The sequence below is a fragment of the Pangasianodon hypophthalmus genome, chromosome 10 (assembly GCF_027358585.1).
Source record: "Pangasianodon hypophthalmus isolate fPanHyp1 chromosome 10, fPanHyp1.pri, whole genome shotgun sequence".
Taxonomy (NCBI): Eukaryota; Metazoa; Chordata; class Actinopteri; order Siluriformes; family Pangasiidae; genus Pangasianodon; species Pangasianodon hypophthalmus.
The window spans coordinates 18,884,847-18,900,362 of record NC_069719.1 but is presented as its reverse complement, the minus strand read 5'-3'; the positions used below and the strand labels follow the sequence as shown (position 1 = coordinate 18,900,362).

The 15,516-nt window shown below is 37.0% G+C and overlaps 1 protein-coding gene across 1 annotated transcript; it reads left to right on the top strand.

Moving 5' to 3' along the window:
* The first annotated feature begins 3,582 nt into the window (after positions 1-3,582).
* On the top strand, positions 3,583-12,187 carry ivd (isovaleryl-CoA dehydrogenase). Its single transcript, XM_026934441.3, has 12 exons — positions 3,583-3,834; positions 5,924-6,013; positions 6,134-6,185; positions 6,462-6,631; positions 7,460-7,553; positions 7,840-7,970; positions 8,108-8,204; positions 8,306-8,399; positions 8,484-8,565; positions 9,092-9,196; positions 9,295-9,367; positions 9,942-12,187. Exons 1-12 carry the CDS (start codon positions 3,706-3,708, stop codon positions 10,073-10,075), a joined length of 1,251 nt encoding a protein of 416 aa, XP_026790242.1. The 5' UTR covers positions 3,583-3,705; the 3' UTR covers positions 10,076-12,187.
* Positions 12,188-15,516: the final 3,329 nt, after the last annotated feature.

The following is a 15,516-nucleotide window of genomic DNA, read 5'->3' as shown; positions in this document are numbered from 1 at the left end:
ACTACTACTAGTAACAAAAAAAACAAACACTACTAATAACAACAACAAAAACACTACTCCTACTAACAATAATAACAACAACAAAAACACTACTATTTCTACTAGCAACAACAACAACAAATACTACTATTAACAACAAAAACACTACTACTAACAACAATAACAACAAAAAAAACACTACTATTTCTACTAGCAACAACAACAACAAATACTACTATTAACAACAACAAAAACACTACTACTAACAACAACAAAAACACTACTACTACTACCACCACTAATAACAACAAAAAACACATCGACAACAACATGAACACTACTATTAGTACTAGTAACAAAAAAACAAACACTACTAATAACAACAACAAAAACACTACTCCTACTAACAATAATAACAACAACAAAAACACTACTCCTACTAACAATAATAACAACAAAAACACTACTATTACTACTAGTAACAATAACAACAAACACTACTACTAACAACAACAAAAACACTACTCCTACTAACAACAATAACAACAAAAACACTACTATTACTACTAGTAACAACAACAACAAACACTACTACTAACAACAACAAAAACACTACTACTACTACCACCACTAATAACAACAAAAAACACATCGACAACAACATGAACACTACTATTAGTACTAGTAACAAAAAAAAACAAACACTACTAATAACAACAACAAAAACACTACTCCTACTAACAACAATAACAACAAAAACACTACCACTAACAACAACAACTACAAAAACACTACTGTTACTACAATAACAACAAAAACACTACTACTAACAAAAACAAAAGCACTACTACTAATAATAACAACAGAAACACATCAACAACAACATAAACACTACTACTAATACTAACAACAGCAACAACAACAAAAACACTACTACTATTACTAACAACAACAACAAAAACACTACTATTACTGATACTATCAACAACAAAAACACTACTATTACTACTAGTAACCACAACTACAGCAAACACTACTACTGCTAACAACAACAATAAAAACACATCAACAATAACATAAACACTACTACTACTAGCAACAACAGCAAAAACACTACTACTACTACTAACAACAATAACAACAAAAACACTACTACTAACAATAACAACAAAAACACTACTATTACTATTAGTAACAACAACAACAAACACTACTACTACTAAAAACAACAACAACACAACTACTACAACTAACAACAACACTACTATTACTACTAGTAACAACAACAAACACTACTACTACTAACAACCACAAAAACACTACTACTACTAACAACAACAACAAAAACACTACTAATACTATTAGTAACAACAACAACAAGCACTACTACTACTACTACTAGTAACAACAGCAACAACAGCAAAAACACTACTACCACTAACAACAATAACAGCACTATTTACTACTACTACTAACAACAACAACAAAAACCGTACTACTACTACTACTACTACTAATAACAACAACAACAAAAACACTCCAACAGCAACAACAAACACCACTACTACTACTAGTAACAACAATAGAAACACAACAACAGCATAACTGCTACTACTACAAACAACAATAAAAACACTACTACTACTGTTGCTACCAACAACAGCAAAAACACTACTGTTACTACTACTACTACCTTCACCACCACCACCAATAATAATAATAATAATATAATAATAATAATAATAATAATAATAATTTGTGAATATATTTTATCTCCATTTTAATTTATATAAAATTTGCACAAAAATGAAGATGGTCCCTTTATCCAGCTCTGCTATGTGTCTCTGTTATTGGGCACATTAGCCCAAGGGGATCATTTCCCTGCATTAAGACCGGATAAACTGCATAGGAATAATACACCATTCAGTAATTTAAAGTTAGAGATGGGGTGGCAACTGGGGTACAGACAGCTTGTATTTCAAGGGGAGCACCAGCCAATCTGGCCCATCTATGTATGTGACCATGCCCTCGATTCATATAGGCAAGGTTATATTGCATTCAATCATTCAGTTATCTTCAGGGTCGCAGTGGATCCAGAGCCTATCCTGGGACACTGGGCCTGAGGTGGGAATACAGCCTGGATGGGACACCAGGACCCCATGCACACACATTCACACCCAGGAGCAATTTTAGAAACGCCAGTCTGCCTATCAGCATGTTTTGGGTAGTGGGAGGAAACCAGAGAACCTGGAAGGAACCCACTTGGAGACAGGGAGAAGATGGACAGAAACACTACATGGACAGGAACACGATCGGGATCAAACCAGGGACCCTGGAGCTGTGATATGGCAATGCTACCTTCTGCACCACCATGCTGCCCTGACAAAATAATAATAATAATAATAATAATAATAATAATTATTATTATTATTATTATTACCAAAATATATAAAGGTGTCAACCGATGTGCGTATTATTTGCGTCTGTGACATGTCCAGACTTTTAGTCATGTTGTGGCAAAGGGAAGAGAGTTAATATGCTGTATGCTTTAGCAGAATATGCAGTGCTTGACTTCATAGTTGCTCTATAGTTCCTCAAGTGGATTTAATGGATTAAGTCTGTATGAATTGCAGATGGCAAAGCTGGGTCGGCAAGGCATATTTCAAGGGTTCAATTTCAAATCAATTTCACCTTGACCCACTCTCTACAAAACTTCTGAAAACAAGCCTGGGGGCATGGCGGCTTAGTGGCTAGCACTGCTTTCTTGCACCTTCAGAGTTGGGGGGTCGATTCCCACCTCCACCCTGTGTGTAGAGCTTGCATGTTCTCATGATTTGGGAGTTTCCTCTGGGTATGCTGGTTTCCTCCCCCAGTCCAAAGACATGCATTTCCAAACTGTGTGTGTGTGATTGTGCACACTGTCTAAACAAAAACACTACTTCTACTAATAACAAAAACACAACAACAACATAAACACTACTACTAGTAACAACAATAAAAACACTACTACTGTTGCTTATTTATAATAATAATAAACAGCAAAAACACTACTGTTACTACCACTATTACCTCCACCAACACCACCAACAATAATAATGGGTGAAAATATTTTATCACCATTTTAATTTATATAAAATTTGCACAAAAATGAAGATGGTCCCTTTTATCCAGCTCTGCTAGGTGTCTCTGTTATTGGGCACATTAGGCCCAGGGGATCATTCCCCTGCATTAAGACTGGATAAACTGCATAGGAATAATAGACCGTTCAGTAATTTAAAGTTAGAGATGGGGTGGCAACTGGAGTACAGACAGCTTGTATTTCAAGGGTAACACCAGCAGGTTTCCTCCCCCAGTCCAAAGACATGCATTTCCAAATTGTGTGTGTGTGATTGTGCACACTGTCTAGGCTGTCCCCTGGCTTATATCCTCCAGTATAGGAGGTATAGTGCCCGTGGAATAGGCTCCAGGTTAACTGTGTAGGGTAAGGAGTACAGAGAATGGATGGATGGATGGATGGATGGATGGAGAACAACCCTGTCGTGAAGTCACCTCTCCTGTCCAGTAGATGGCAGTGATGTGTCAAGTGTTGACATTATGACTGACAGAAGAAGTGACTCCTTTCGTGTGCATTCATAAAGTGTGCAGTTGTATAAGTAGTCGGTGTGTTTGCACGGACACGTGTTTTTTTTTTTAAATATTTTATAATATTGCATTTTTGGCATTAAAATGTTTGCAGCCAGAGGAGTGTTGCGCTTTGCACAGAGGCTGGCCGGTGTTAGTGTGTCGCGGCGGGGATGTGCCGGTGCTGTTCCCGTGGACGACATTGTAAACGGACTCACAGACGAGCAGATTCAGGTGAACTAAACAGAATATAAAGTCGGAGGTTTATTTACGGCGAAGCTATTTTTATAGCTGGGTATAATGGAAGCTAGCTAGCTAGCTAGCTGTGCAACAACATCTCAAAGTCTGCAGTGAAAACGCTGCTTCGCCTGGAGCTCGAGATTGCACTGTCTCTCAGCAAGAGATTAATACTAACAAACATTACACATAACTTTAGGCTTTACAGGCTTCACCACTCAGTGTCAAGTCACTGCTCCCTATCCGGATAGATAATAATGTTATTTATTATTCTTTTTTATCTTTTTGGATACTGTGTACTTATTATAACGAAATTATGCTAGTAACCGCCATAACATCTTTCCAATAAACATTGGCAGTTAGCTTTAGCTTCTACATGTGACGTCACTCCTGACCTTGTACAATACTCGCTAAAATAGTGTGTCGGATATAGACATGAGAGCAACACCTAAAATACGAATAAATTGCTACATAGCAGTTAACATATACTTCTGTCTATGTCAGTTAACATAACCGGAGCTTTAGACACAATACAGGTCCATATCTAAAAATCCAAACTACCATACTAAGTAGTATGGGACAGTAGTACGCCGCTTACTGTGTCAAGTCTGAGTTTCTACAGATTCGCCATTTCCCCTAGGGGGCGTGGTCAGAACGCCGTTTCTGATTGGCTGAAATAAGTTTTCGCCTTCAGAGGCATAGGAGCAAATTGGCTGCATAATGAAAGTGCACCTAATATTTTATATACTTAAGACTGGAGATTTGCTTCTATCTTTGAATCAGGTACTTGTGCAGTTGTTGTTGAAACTCTGCTAGGTTTTTGTACCCAGCTTCTTGTAAGATTTGAGTGTAAAGGCCATGATGTATGTCAGCTTTATATAAAATATATGGCCAAAAGTTTATGAACACCCAAACATCATGCCCATATGTACATCCTATTCTAGATGTAGTCCACATTTGATGTTATGATAACCTCCACTCTTCTGGGAAGGCTTTCCACTAGATTTTGGAGCGCCTCATTCAGCCACAAAAGCATCAGTGAGGTTGGGCAGGTGAGGAGGCGTCTCAATATATCCTTCCAACAATATGAGGAAGGCCCACATACTGTATGAATGTGATGGTCTGGTGTCCACAAACTTTTAGCTGTATATACTGTATGCGAGGCGGCCCGTAAAAACCTGTCGGATGTTGGTTTTTATTAGGTCAGCTTCTACTTTCTGACTGCAAAGATCAGGTAACGAGCCAGTTTAACAAACACTGCAGTAAATTCAGTCAGGTCTCCCTTAAAGATGTAGGTAGTGAAGTACGATTTTCTCTCAGTTTTGAGTTTTGATGGTTTTGAGAGAATCAAACACAGCAAAAAAGACATACATGCCTAACAAGTTTGGTTTGTAATCAGATACTGGTTGCCAGCATGCCCACAATGCTCCTGCGCCATTGCATTGTAGTCAAAGCAGAGAAAAATGTTTACACACTCTGTACATGTGATGGTGGACATAGCTTCATGTTTAAGTTGTTTAAATGACCTAATAAAATACATTAAACCATGAAATTGAGAGAAATCAACAGAGTAAAGAGATGACAGTGAGGCTCGTGTTTAATTGCCACAAGTGACTTTTACCTCAGGTGATGAGACTGATGTGTGTGATGCTGATAATTGAAGTGAGAACACATTCCCCACTGTAAACATACAATTCTTTAAAACATGGCAGTAATGTTGTTTTTTCCATGAGTGGATTAAGTTATAAATGTAGAACTATGTGCGGTGTCTTTCCATGTTATTGCAATGGACCCTTTATATGTGATTTTCTCACTTTTGACTTTTGGGGGGTAACTAGATTTTAAAATGCAAAAACTTTGCTTGTGATTGAGATACTTGCAAAGTGGAAATATATTTCAGTTTAGGAAAGCCTGTAGTTTTCAGAACTATAGTACAAAATGACCAAAATTTGACCATATGAAAGGTTCTTGCTGCTGGCCATCACCATGTATAGGCTATTTAAGGCCAGAATTTGTGTTTTTGATTATTCCTTTTGAGCAGTGTGATTGCTGCACAAACATTTACCGATCTCGTGTTTTTCATCAGCTCAGACAGACGGTTCAGCGGTTCTGTCAGGAAAAGCTTGCTCCCTATGCTGACGAAATAGACAAAGCAAATGATTTTCCACGTATGAGAGTAAGTCCTGACCCTGACACAAATCCCATTTAAATGTCATGACACCACACTTCTAAGCCTTTATAATTAAACAGTGGCTTTTATATGTAGAAATTTCCCATGTGTTTATTTTTGCTTCAGGACTTTTGGAAAGAGGCAGGTGAACTTGGATTGCTTGGGATCACAGCTCCAGGCAAGAACATTTATACATTTATTTATATATATATATATATATATATATATATATATATATATATATATATATATATATATATATATATATATATATATATATATATATATATGTGTGTGTGTGTATATGTATGTATATGTATGTATATGTATGTATAAGTTTTATATACACATATACTATATACACCTTTTTGGTCCGCAACCTGCCTGTGTCTCTAAATTCTCTAAATTTAGTCATCTAAGAAATGCCATCTTCAGCCATGTTTTCTGATCACAGTGGAGTATGGTGGCACAGGACTGGGCTATCTTGATCATGTAATTGTGATGGAGGAGATATCACGGGTGTCAGGAGCTGTAGCGCTCAGCTATGGTGCGCATTCCAACCTCTGTGTCAATCAGCTTGTGCGCCATGGCAACCAGAAACAGAAAGAGAAGTACCTCCCGAAGGTAGGAGGCTAAATCTTGCAACAGTCCCACAAATAGAGATCTTCTTCACTATCTCTCTCTCTCTCTCTCTCTCCTCTTTTCTGTTCTCCCTCTCACATTTACCCCTTAATCACTTGCTTCCAGGCATCTGCTTTACATAAATTATACTGTGTCAAGTGTATTATTTAGTCTAGATCAGTTTAATTACACTCGGCTCCAGAATTGTTGTAATGATTAACGATGAGTAAAAAAAAACGTAGCTTAATTAGCTTGATCTCACACTGAAAAGATTAGAGAAATTTTAGCTTTATTCAAATTAAATTTATTGTAAGAAATTTTTAAACATTATGCTTATCAAAAAATTCTTCAACACAATTATGTGTGACAATTATTGGCACCGTTAGACATTCTCAAGAACAAAATGTAACTCAAGCCTGTTCCCATTCCAACACAATTCACTTTCCATTTCCATATAAATTCCATTTATATTTTATTTTAAGTTCGCTTGAGTGTTTCGAGGTTCTTAAGTATTCATCCATGACTTTCTGTGTCACTGGGATATAAATATGAGGTTACACAGAGGCCAAATTCCCTGAGTGAGTCAATGTTTTTACCCATTTTTGCCAAGGATGGCAATATTCTGGAGCTGACATAATTCAGAAACATTGAGAAGATCACAGCAAATTGGTTGCTTTTCTTGAATTACTTGCTAACTTATCCATGATTGACAACCATATCCCTTGTTAGTGTGATCACTCCTGCTGCTACTTTAATAAAAAATATTTCTCTTTAATAAAATGGTACCTTGTTATCGAGAGTCAGATAAGGATATGTTGATGTATTTTCCAGTTGATTTCGGGAGAACATGTAGGTGCCCTGGCCATGAGTGAGCCCAACTCTGGCTCTGATGTAGTATCCATGAAACTGAAAGCAAAGAAAGAGGGTGAGCTGTGGCCTTTTGCTTCCATTACTCTAAATGTTTTGTAATACACAGTAATCTGATTTAGATCCTGATTTTTGTATTATAATTGTTTTGTGGGACACTTTATGATCATATGGCTGGAAATTAAAGATCAGCTGTGCAAATCTAGTTTGCCCTTAGATATGGTATGTTTCAGAAATGTCTCATCAGTGTAGCTCTGAAATAAACCTCTTTTGCATTCGTATGCATATTGCTCTCTCTCTCATGTTTCCCTTCCCTTTTGCTTTGATCTGTTGTGCCCTTCAAGGTGACCACTATGTGTTGAACGGTAATAAGTTCTGGATTACGAATGGACCTGATGCAGACGTTCTGGTTGTTTATGCGAAGACAGACATAGATGCAGCTGCACGTGGAATCTCCGCGTTTATTGTAGAAAAGGTTAGAGATGCACATATCATTTTGAACTCATTTGAACTGGACCCTGAAGAAAACCCCAACGCCTATACGCAGTAATCCTTTTACTGCATGTTTGAAGTCACTAAACGTTGATTTAATTCAGTTTTTATTCTTTGAAGGGAATGCCTGGTTTCAGTACTGCACAGAAGCTGGATAAGCTGGGAATGAGAGGCTCCAACACGTGTGAGCTCATCTTTGAAGACTGCAAGGTTCCAGGTCTGTGTTTGTGTAGACCAGTGTAGAAATGAAAGGAAAAAATGTCAAATAGTTTCTGTTGGGTTTACTGCATTTTTTTAAAAGATCATTGCTAATTTTAGAGAAGAACATGTTGGGACCATTGAACAAAGGAGTGTACGTACTGATGAGTGGACTCGACCTGGAGAGGCTTGTGCTCTCAGCTGGGCCTATTGGGTATTTTAAGCACCACTGACTTGCATTAAAATAACTTCCTGTTTTGTTGAATAGGTTGTTGAGATTTTGTTTTTCATCTTACAGCATCATGCAAGCCGTGCTTGACCACGCTATTCCTTACCTGCATGTCCGAGAAGCATTTGGGCAGAAGATCGGCCACTTCCAGGTTGGCTCTTGTAGCAATTTCTGATTATTTTTTTCTCATTTTTAAAGTAAAAAAAACAAAACAAAACAGATCTGCCATTAAAATATGTTCTATAATGTTCATTGTTGACCCAAGTGCAGTACTCTTGTACTAAGTTCTACTATATCCCTCAACCTCAAAAAACACTGAAATGAAAAGGAAAAAAGTTTTATTATTAACATTTTGCTTTAATTATGTAGCCCACAGTGATTGAACACTATTGTAAGAAAGATGCAGTTTCAGTGCAAACAACTCAATTTTGTAAAAGAAAGCTGTACGCAGAAAAAAGTGCTTAGAGTCTGTTTTTTTTGTGCTGTGGGATCACTGAACTGCACAATCTTTTCCTGGCTTTAACACTTGATTCAACTTATGAAGGGCTTTGAAAAGTAGCTGATGAGTTAAATCTGGTGTATTGGAGCAGGCAAAACGTGTTTTGATCATGCTGGTTTTAGATTATGGACTTTGAGAGTAATGCTTGTCTTCTTTTTTTATTAAATAAATTGGCTAGCTGATGCAAGGAAAGATGGCTGACATGTACACCCGACTTAGTTCGTGTCGGCAGTACGTGTATAATGTGGCTCGAGCGTGCGACAAAGGCCACTTCAGTGCCATGGTGAGTTTGTTAAAATAATATTCCCCTCTTTGAATTGAAGCTTGCAGCCTTTCAACAGCACTGTAGTAAAAGTATTGATTTTTGTTGTGTTGTTGTAGGACTGTGCTGGGGTAATCCTTTATTGTGCTGAGAACGCGACTCAGGTTGCCTTGGACGGGATTCAGTGCCTGGGTGAGTGCTTTGCAGTTTGCACAGCAAAAAAAAAAAAATGGAAGTAGGGGTGTGTATCTTTCAATATGTGATTGTTGATAAGTTTTAACGCATTTGGGAGAATGGATGTGGAGGAATGGTGAAAAGGGGGCTGTGTTTGCTTCAAGTTTTAATTTTAAAACACTTTTAAGCTTTCAAACTATACTATTCAATTTCATTTTAACATTTATCATTGTTGCTTATTAATTGCAACAATGATAAATTAGTTGCAATATTAATAATATATTAAATATTACAGTTACAGTATTTATGAGAAATTGATTATTATAGAGATTCATAATATTATTGTATTCTATCAATATTTGGTTTGTAGCGTTTAACTTCTCTTCATTATACAGTATATTCCTTGAATCTACCATTAGCTAATGTTTATTAGATTAATAAAATCTTTAATTCGTAAAAATAAAAAATAAAAAATTGAAATCATGTTGGAAGAGGTTATAAACGCTTTGAAAATGACTGGCTTGTATTTGATTGGTATTTAGTTTATGCTTAGTGTTTCTGTGTGACTCTAACAGTATGTTTGTACCCACAGGTGGAAACGGTTACATTAATGATTACCCAATGGGCCGCTTCCTGCGAGACGCTAAACTCTATGAGATCGGCGCAGGCACCAGCGAAGTCCGAAGGATGGTTATTGGTAGGACCTTCAACGCCATGTTCAAATAAGATTGCAGCTGAACCGGAAGTTATCACCGGGGATCTGCTGGATGCCTTTCCCAGATTTCTATTATATTACAATATGCACAGATTAAGCAAGGAGATATACTTGTCAGATGAATGCTTTAGATGGTGCTGTACAACAGAACAAATTGTACGATCATGAAGACTTATATGCATCTACATTTAATTCCAGTAGGGGAAACTTGATGGGCAATTTAGTAATCTCTGTCTTCACATAGGTATGTGTTACAAGCCTAGCAAAGCTAAATGCATTGCTGGACCATTCTAAATGAATATTACTGAAAAACTGTATTCTGTAAAACAGACCGATCACACTCACAAGACAATGTTTGTTCATGTAATTTAGACAAAAACACTAACGAAAATCTGTTTTTTTTTGTCTCTATACATTGTGTGATTCTATAGTATATAGGGAACTGTGTATAAAAGGAATGGATTTACAGTGGTGTCTTTTCAATATAATCGTCAGTTGCGAAGTATTTTGTATGTCATAGTGTCTTTAATAACAGCCTTAATGAAATCCTGTTAGATGCTTTGTTTTAAGCCATAAAGGCTGCTATTTTGTGGTAGATAGGGGTTCATTGAAATGTGTTCTCAGAGCATAAAGTATAAAGCATTGAACACAATTCAAAAACTATGACTCACTTTGTTGTATAATTAGTTTGAATGGTCTTTTCAGTTTTTACAAATGTTAGATCCCATTTTTCTTTCTACTTTAAGGTCCTTTTTCTTATGATGCAACAGTATCTGTCCGGCCATTTAAAAGAAATGGTCACTTTTCACATTTCCATAAATTTATTATTATGGATGATGGCAATATTATTTATTCATATGTATATACACATTTGTATATGCTCTCAGAACAGCCCCAGTTCTTTGTGGTATGGAAATGTGTTGCCTCTAAGATACTGGAAGTGTTTCTCTAAGATTCTGGTCCATGTTGTCAGGATTGCATCACCTAATTGTTGCAGATTGGTGAATCACCCTTTCTACCACATCCCAGAGGTGCTATTGGATTCAAATCGGGTAACTAGGGAGGCCATTGAAGTACACTGAACTCGTTGTCATGTTCATGGAACCAATTTGAGACAAATTGTGCTTTGTGACAGTCATCATGCTGGAAGTAGTATTTATAAAATGGGTAAATTGTGGCCGTAAAGGGATGCATGTGGTCAGCAACAATACTCAGATACTCAGGCTGTGGCATTCAAACAATGCTTAATTGGTATTAAGAGGCTGAATATGTGCGAAGAAAACATTCCCCACACCATTACACCACCACCACCACCAGCAGCCTGAGCTGTTGATGCAATGCATGTTGAGTTCATGCTATGGATGCCAAAATCTGACCCTAATTTCTGCATATTGCAGGAGAAATCAAGATTCATCAGACCTGGCAACATTTTTTCAATATTGAGCTTTCCTGTTTCGGGTTACCTTGTGCCCACTGTTTCCTATTCTTTCCTGACAGGAGTGGAACCTGATGTGGTCTTTCGGTGTTATAACCCATACACCATGAGGTTCCATGCATTGTTCATTTAGAGATTATTTTCTGCTCACCACAGTTGTAAAGGATGGTTATTTGAGTTGCAGTAGCCACCTGTCAGCTCATACTAGTCTGGCCATTCTCCTATGACCATTCTCAACAAGGACTGCAACTCACTGGATGTTTTTTTTTTCTTTCGCACAACTTAGACTGTTGTGTGAAAGTCGCAGGAGATCAGCACTTTTGGAAATAATCAAACCAGCCTGCCTGGCACCAATAACCATGTCACTGAGATCACATTATTTTGCCACTCTGATGTTTGATGTGAACATTAACTGAAGCTCTTGACCTGTATCTGCATTGTGCTGCTACCACGCGACTGGCAGATGGCAGTGGGTTTGGAAAGTATTCAGACCCCTTTAGTTTTTGCACATTTTATTGTGTTATAAATTAAAAATTTTATTTTAAATAAAAATTAGATTAAGTGTATTTTTTGTTTATCGGTCTACAAAGCTTCTACAATGTACTGAATAAAGGGTCTGAATGCTTATCTATACTAGGTTTCAGTTGTTGATTTTTAATCAATAATACTAAAAATTGTTTTGTCATTATGGGTTTTTGTGCGTAGATTGATAGTTTATGATTTTTAATAAATGTACAGATGTTTCTAAAACCATGTTTTGCTTTGCCATTATGGATTAATGGCCAAAACATCAATGTAATCCTTTTTTAAATTAAATCTATAACACAACATAGTGAAAAGAATGAAGGGGTCTGAATATTGTCTGAACCCACTGTAGATAGATGTTGATAGATAGCTACACTTTACATATTCACCCATACATACTGTATACTGTATGGAGTAAATATTTAACAAAGATTGGCTGTAACAGGAGAAAGAGCTTTGCTTCAGTGGGTACCTATAATTAGTGAATATTAAAATCCATCTTTAGTTTACTGAAATTTAGCTGTAGAGACTGTTGTCATGTTTTGTAGGACTAACTATTTTCTTTATCCATAGTGCTCCCTTTTAGTGCATGTTTTGTTTGAAGATTAAGGATACTCCAACAAAAATCAACACTGACCTTCACTGCCTCAGTTTTGCAGTTCTGCTTCACCCTTCCTAACTGCCAAGGGCAGTGAAAATTACCTGGACACCTCCTTGTGCACACACATGCTGAGACCTTTACACAAAATCACATGAATGGGCAATAAATACTGCTGACATCCAGCCGTCCTTCCCTGTCTTCTTTTTTGCTTCTGGTTATTGGTGAATCTCAGCTTGTGTTATCGAGCTAACTCACATGATGCTTTCAGAAATAGACCCCAACCTGCTTTTAACGGTTGGAAAAAGTAGATTGAGATACTCTGTACTTCAGTACAACTGGTATGTTTAATTGATGGACATGAAAATTACATTCTCAGGTTACTGAAATTTTATGTTTAGATTGTGTTTGTATAGCCCATGACATTCCATATTTTCCTCCTTGTCCTCCTCCTGTTGACTTTACATTTAAGGGTCAGTAACAATTTTATTCATTCATTCATTCATTATTCATTATTTTTCTTCCACCTTTCCTGGTGTGGTTGCAGTAGTAATGGGATGAGAAGGTCAGCCCAGGTTTCTGTCTTCCCAGCCACAGATTCTAGCTTGTTCACAAACCAGAACTTCACAAAACTGAGACATGTAGTCTGTCCTGTAGGTTCTGGGTCACTCTGAGGTCTCTGTCCAGTGGGACAACCGACCAGAGGGCATCCTTGTAAGATGCCCAAACCACTTCAACTGGCTCCACTCAGGTCGGAGGAGCAGTGGCTCTCCCTGACAATTTCAAAAGGAATGAATAACTTCATTTTCATAAAACATTTTAAAATTGGTTATAAAATGCATATGTTCTCAATGATGTAATGTTTGTGTTTATGATGGCCTGTGTTGAACAATACAGGACCAGATTTCACAATTTAGTTCTGGAAAACCCACTGAGGACTTGGTCTCTCCTTAGATCAGTGCATGCTGTGATGACCTGTTCAAGTACCTACAAATACCATCAAGTGTGGAATTATGTGAACTTTCTTAATTTAATTAATTTCACCAAAATGAATAACACATGCAATTAAGGATATTTTAGTATAACATAAATGTTGCATAGTTCTATTTTATTTTAGCATAGTGTGTGTGTGTTCACTACTGTGTGTGTGCACTTGGATGGGTTAAATGCAGAGCACAAATTCCAAGTATGGGTCACCATACATGGCCACACTTCACTTCACTTCACTTCACTTCACTTCACTTCACTTCACTTCACTTCACTTTAACACAATATTTTTCCAACATAAAAGCTTTCTGTAGCTTTCTTTCATCTGACAATGGTTTCATAATTGTCTGCACAACCACCACAACACCCCCTGCCATTAATATCTGATAAGCTGATAAGCCTCTTCCTGTAATGTCTAACACTAGACTGTTCTTTCTGTTTAATTTCTATGTTGATTTGGATGTATGTTTGAGATCATTATCTGTTATAAAGATCCATCTATAGTGAAGTTCTTACCTTCTGGTAGAGTCATGAATGGCATAAAACATTCATGATGCCATCCTCACAACAGCCCCTGGGATACAAGCTGCAAAACATCCCACAACAAATCATGTTTTACAGAGTTATGAGCTTTTATTTAAATCTTTTATTTTGTGCATTGCTTTTTAGGAAGGTGCTCTTTCATGCAACCCTTCCAAACAGCTAGTTGTTAAGGAGGTGGAGGCTATATAACCCCTAGAGTCGACAAAACTGCAATTCTAAAATGGTGATCTTTGTGTTCATCATACTCTCCCTCAGCATTCTCCTCACTGTGTATGTGAGGGCAGTATGCTCCTGGGTCCTCTTCCTGCCACATTTCTAATTGTTCCAGACTTCTGAAACATTCTGTTATTTCCCTGAAAGTGCTCAATTGTAATTTAGCTTTATTTCACAGCCATTTGTATTTCTGTGTTGAAATATGCTTGTTTTTCCCCCAGCATGATGGATGACGTGGGGATTTTATGTCTGATTAATACCGCAGGGAAGTACATAGTCACAAGCTACAGCAGAGAACGAGGGGACTGGAAGCAATTAAAAATAAATAACTTCTTTAGGGATGACAAATTGCTTGTATTAATTATTAATGCTTTCTACATGTGTCAATAATTTTACCTCATCTTTTTATTCATAAATCGTCCGTACTACGATTTACAGAAGAAATTTGGTATTCATGAAAATCCCATAATTTTGGAAAAACTTTCATATCCTACTCATGCTCTTGAGTGTGTGAAAATTTATGCATAAGAAGACTAACTAATGTAAACCTCAACTGATCAGCTTCTAATCACAGTTTGTACTTTTATATAGACAAATTTAATGACACTTTTGTGATGTTTCAGTCATTTCATATTAATGGCATTAAGTAAAGATATTAAATATGGGTAAACAATATTAAAGAAAGAAAGCCAACATAAATCCATAAATTATGACAAATAAGACCAGTCATTTAATAAGGAATGTCACTGTATAAAATGGGCTCCAATGGCTCAGGCAGTGTGGAAGTTGGTTCCTTTTGTCACGGCATCTTCTTTTAATGCTGTGCAACACTTTATTAAGCCAGCAGTAAGTGACAGATAAGTAACCGATCTGGTATGGCTCAAGCTGCTGTATACTGCCAAATGGGCTGTGTGCCAACGTTGACGTCCTAGGACACATAACCTCCTGCTTTTCCAGCACAGTATCGGGAACGGCGTATGGGTGTGCAAGAAATTTCTGACCAAGAGCTGCAGAGACACTTTGCTTTGAATAAAAAATAGCAGTTTCTTGTTGTTCATGTCCATGATCACCTGGGTAAAGTACATTTTTTTTCTCCATTTCTGTGTCAAACCATTTTGTCATCTTAATTATCATGCTTAATTCAAATCTAA

Excerpts from the sequence above, each read along its gene's own strand:
- ivd (XM_026934441.3), top strand. The coding sequence starts at position 3,706 with ATGTTTGCAGCCAGAGGAGTGTTGCGCTTTGCACAGAGGCTGGCCGGT. Across the intron at positions 8,205-8,305 it reads TGAAGACTGCAAGGTTCCAG|AGAAGAACATGTTGGGACCA; the intron begins GTCTGTGTTTGT and ends TGCTAATTTTAG. Across the intron at positions 8,400-8,483 it reads CTCTCAGCTGGGCCTATTGG|CATCATGCAAGCCGTGCTTG; the intron begins GTATTTTAAGCA and ends TTCATCTTACAG.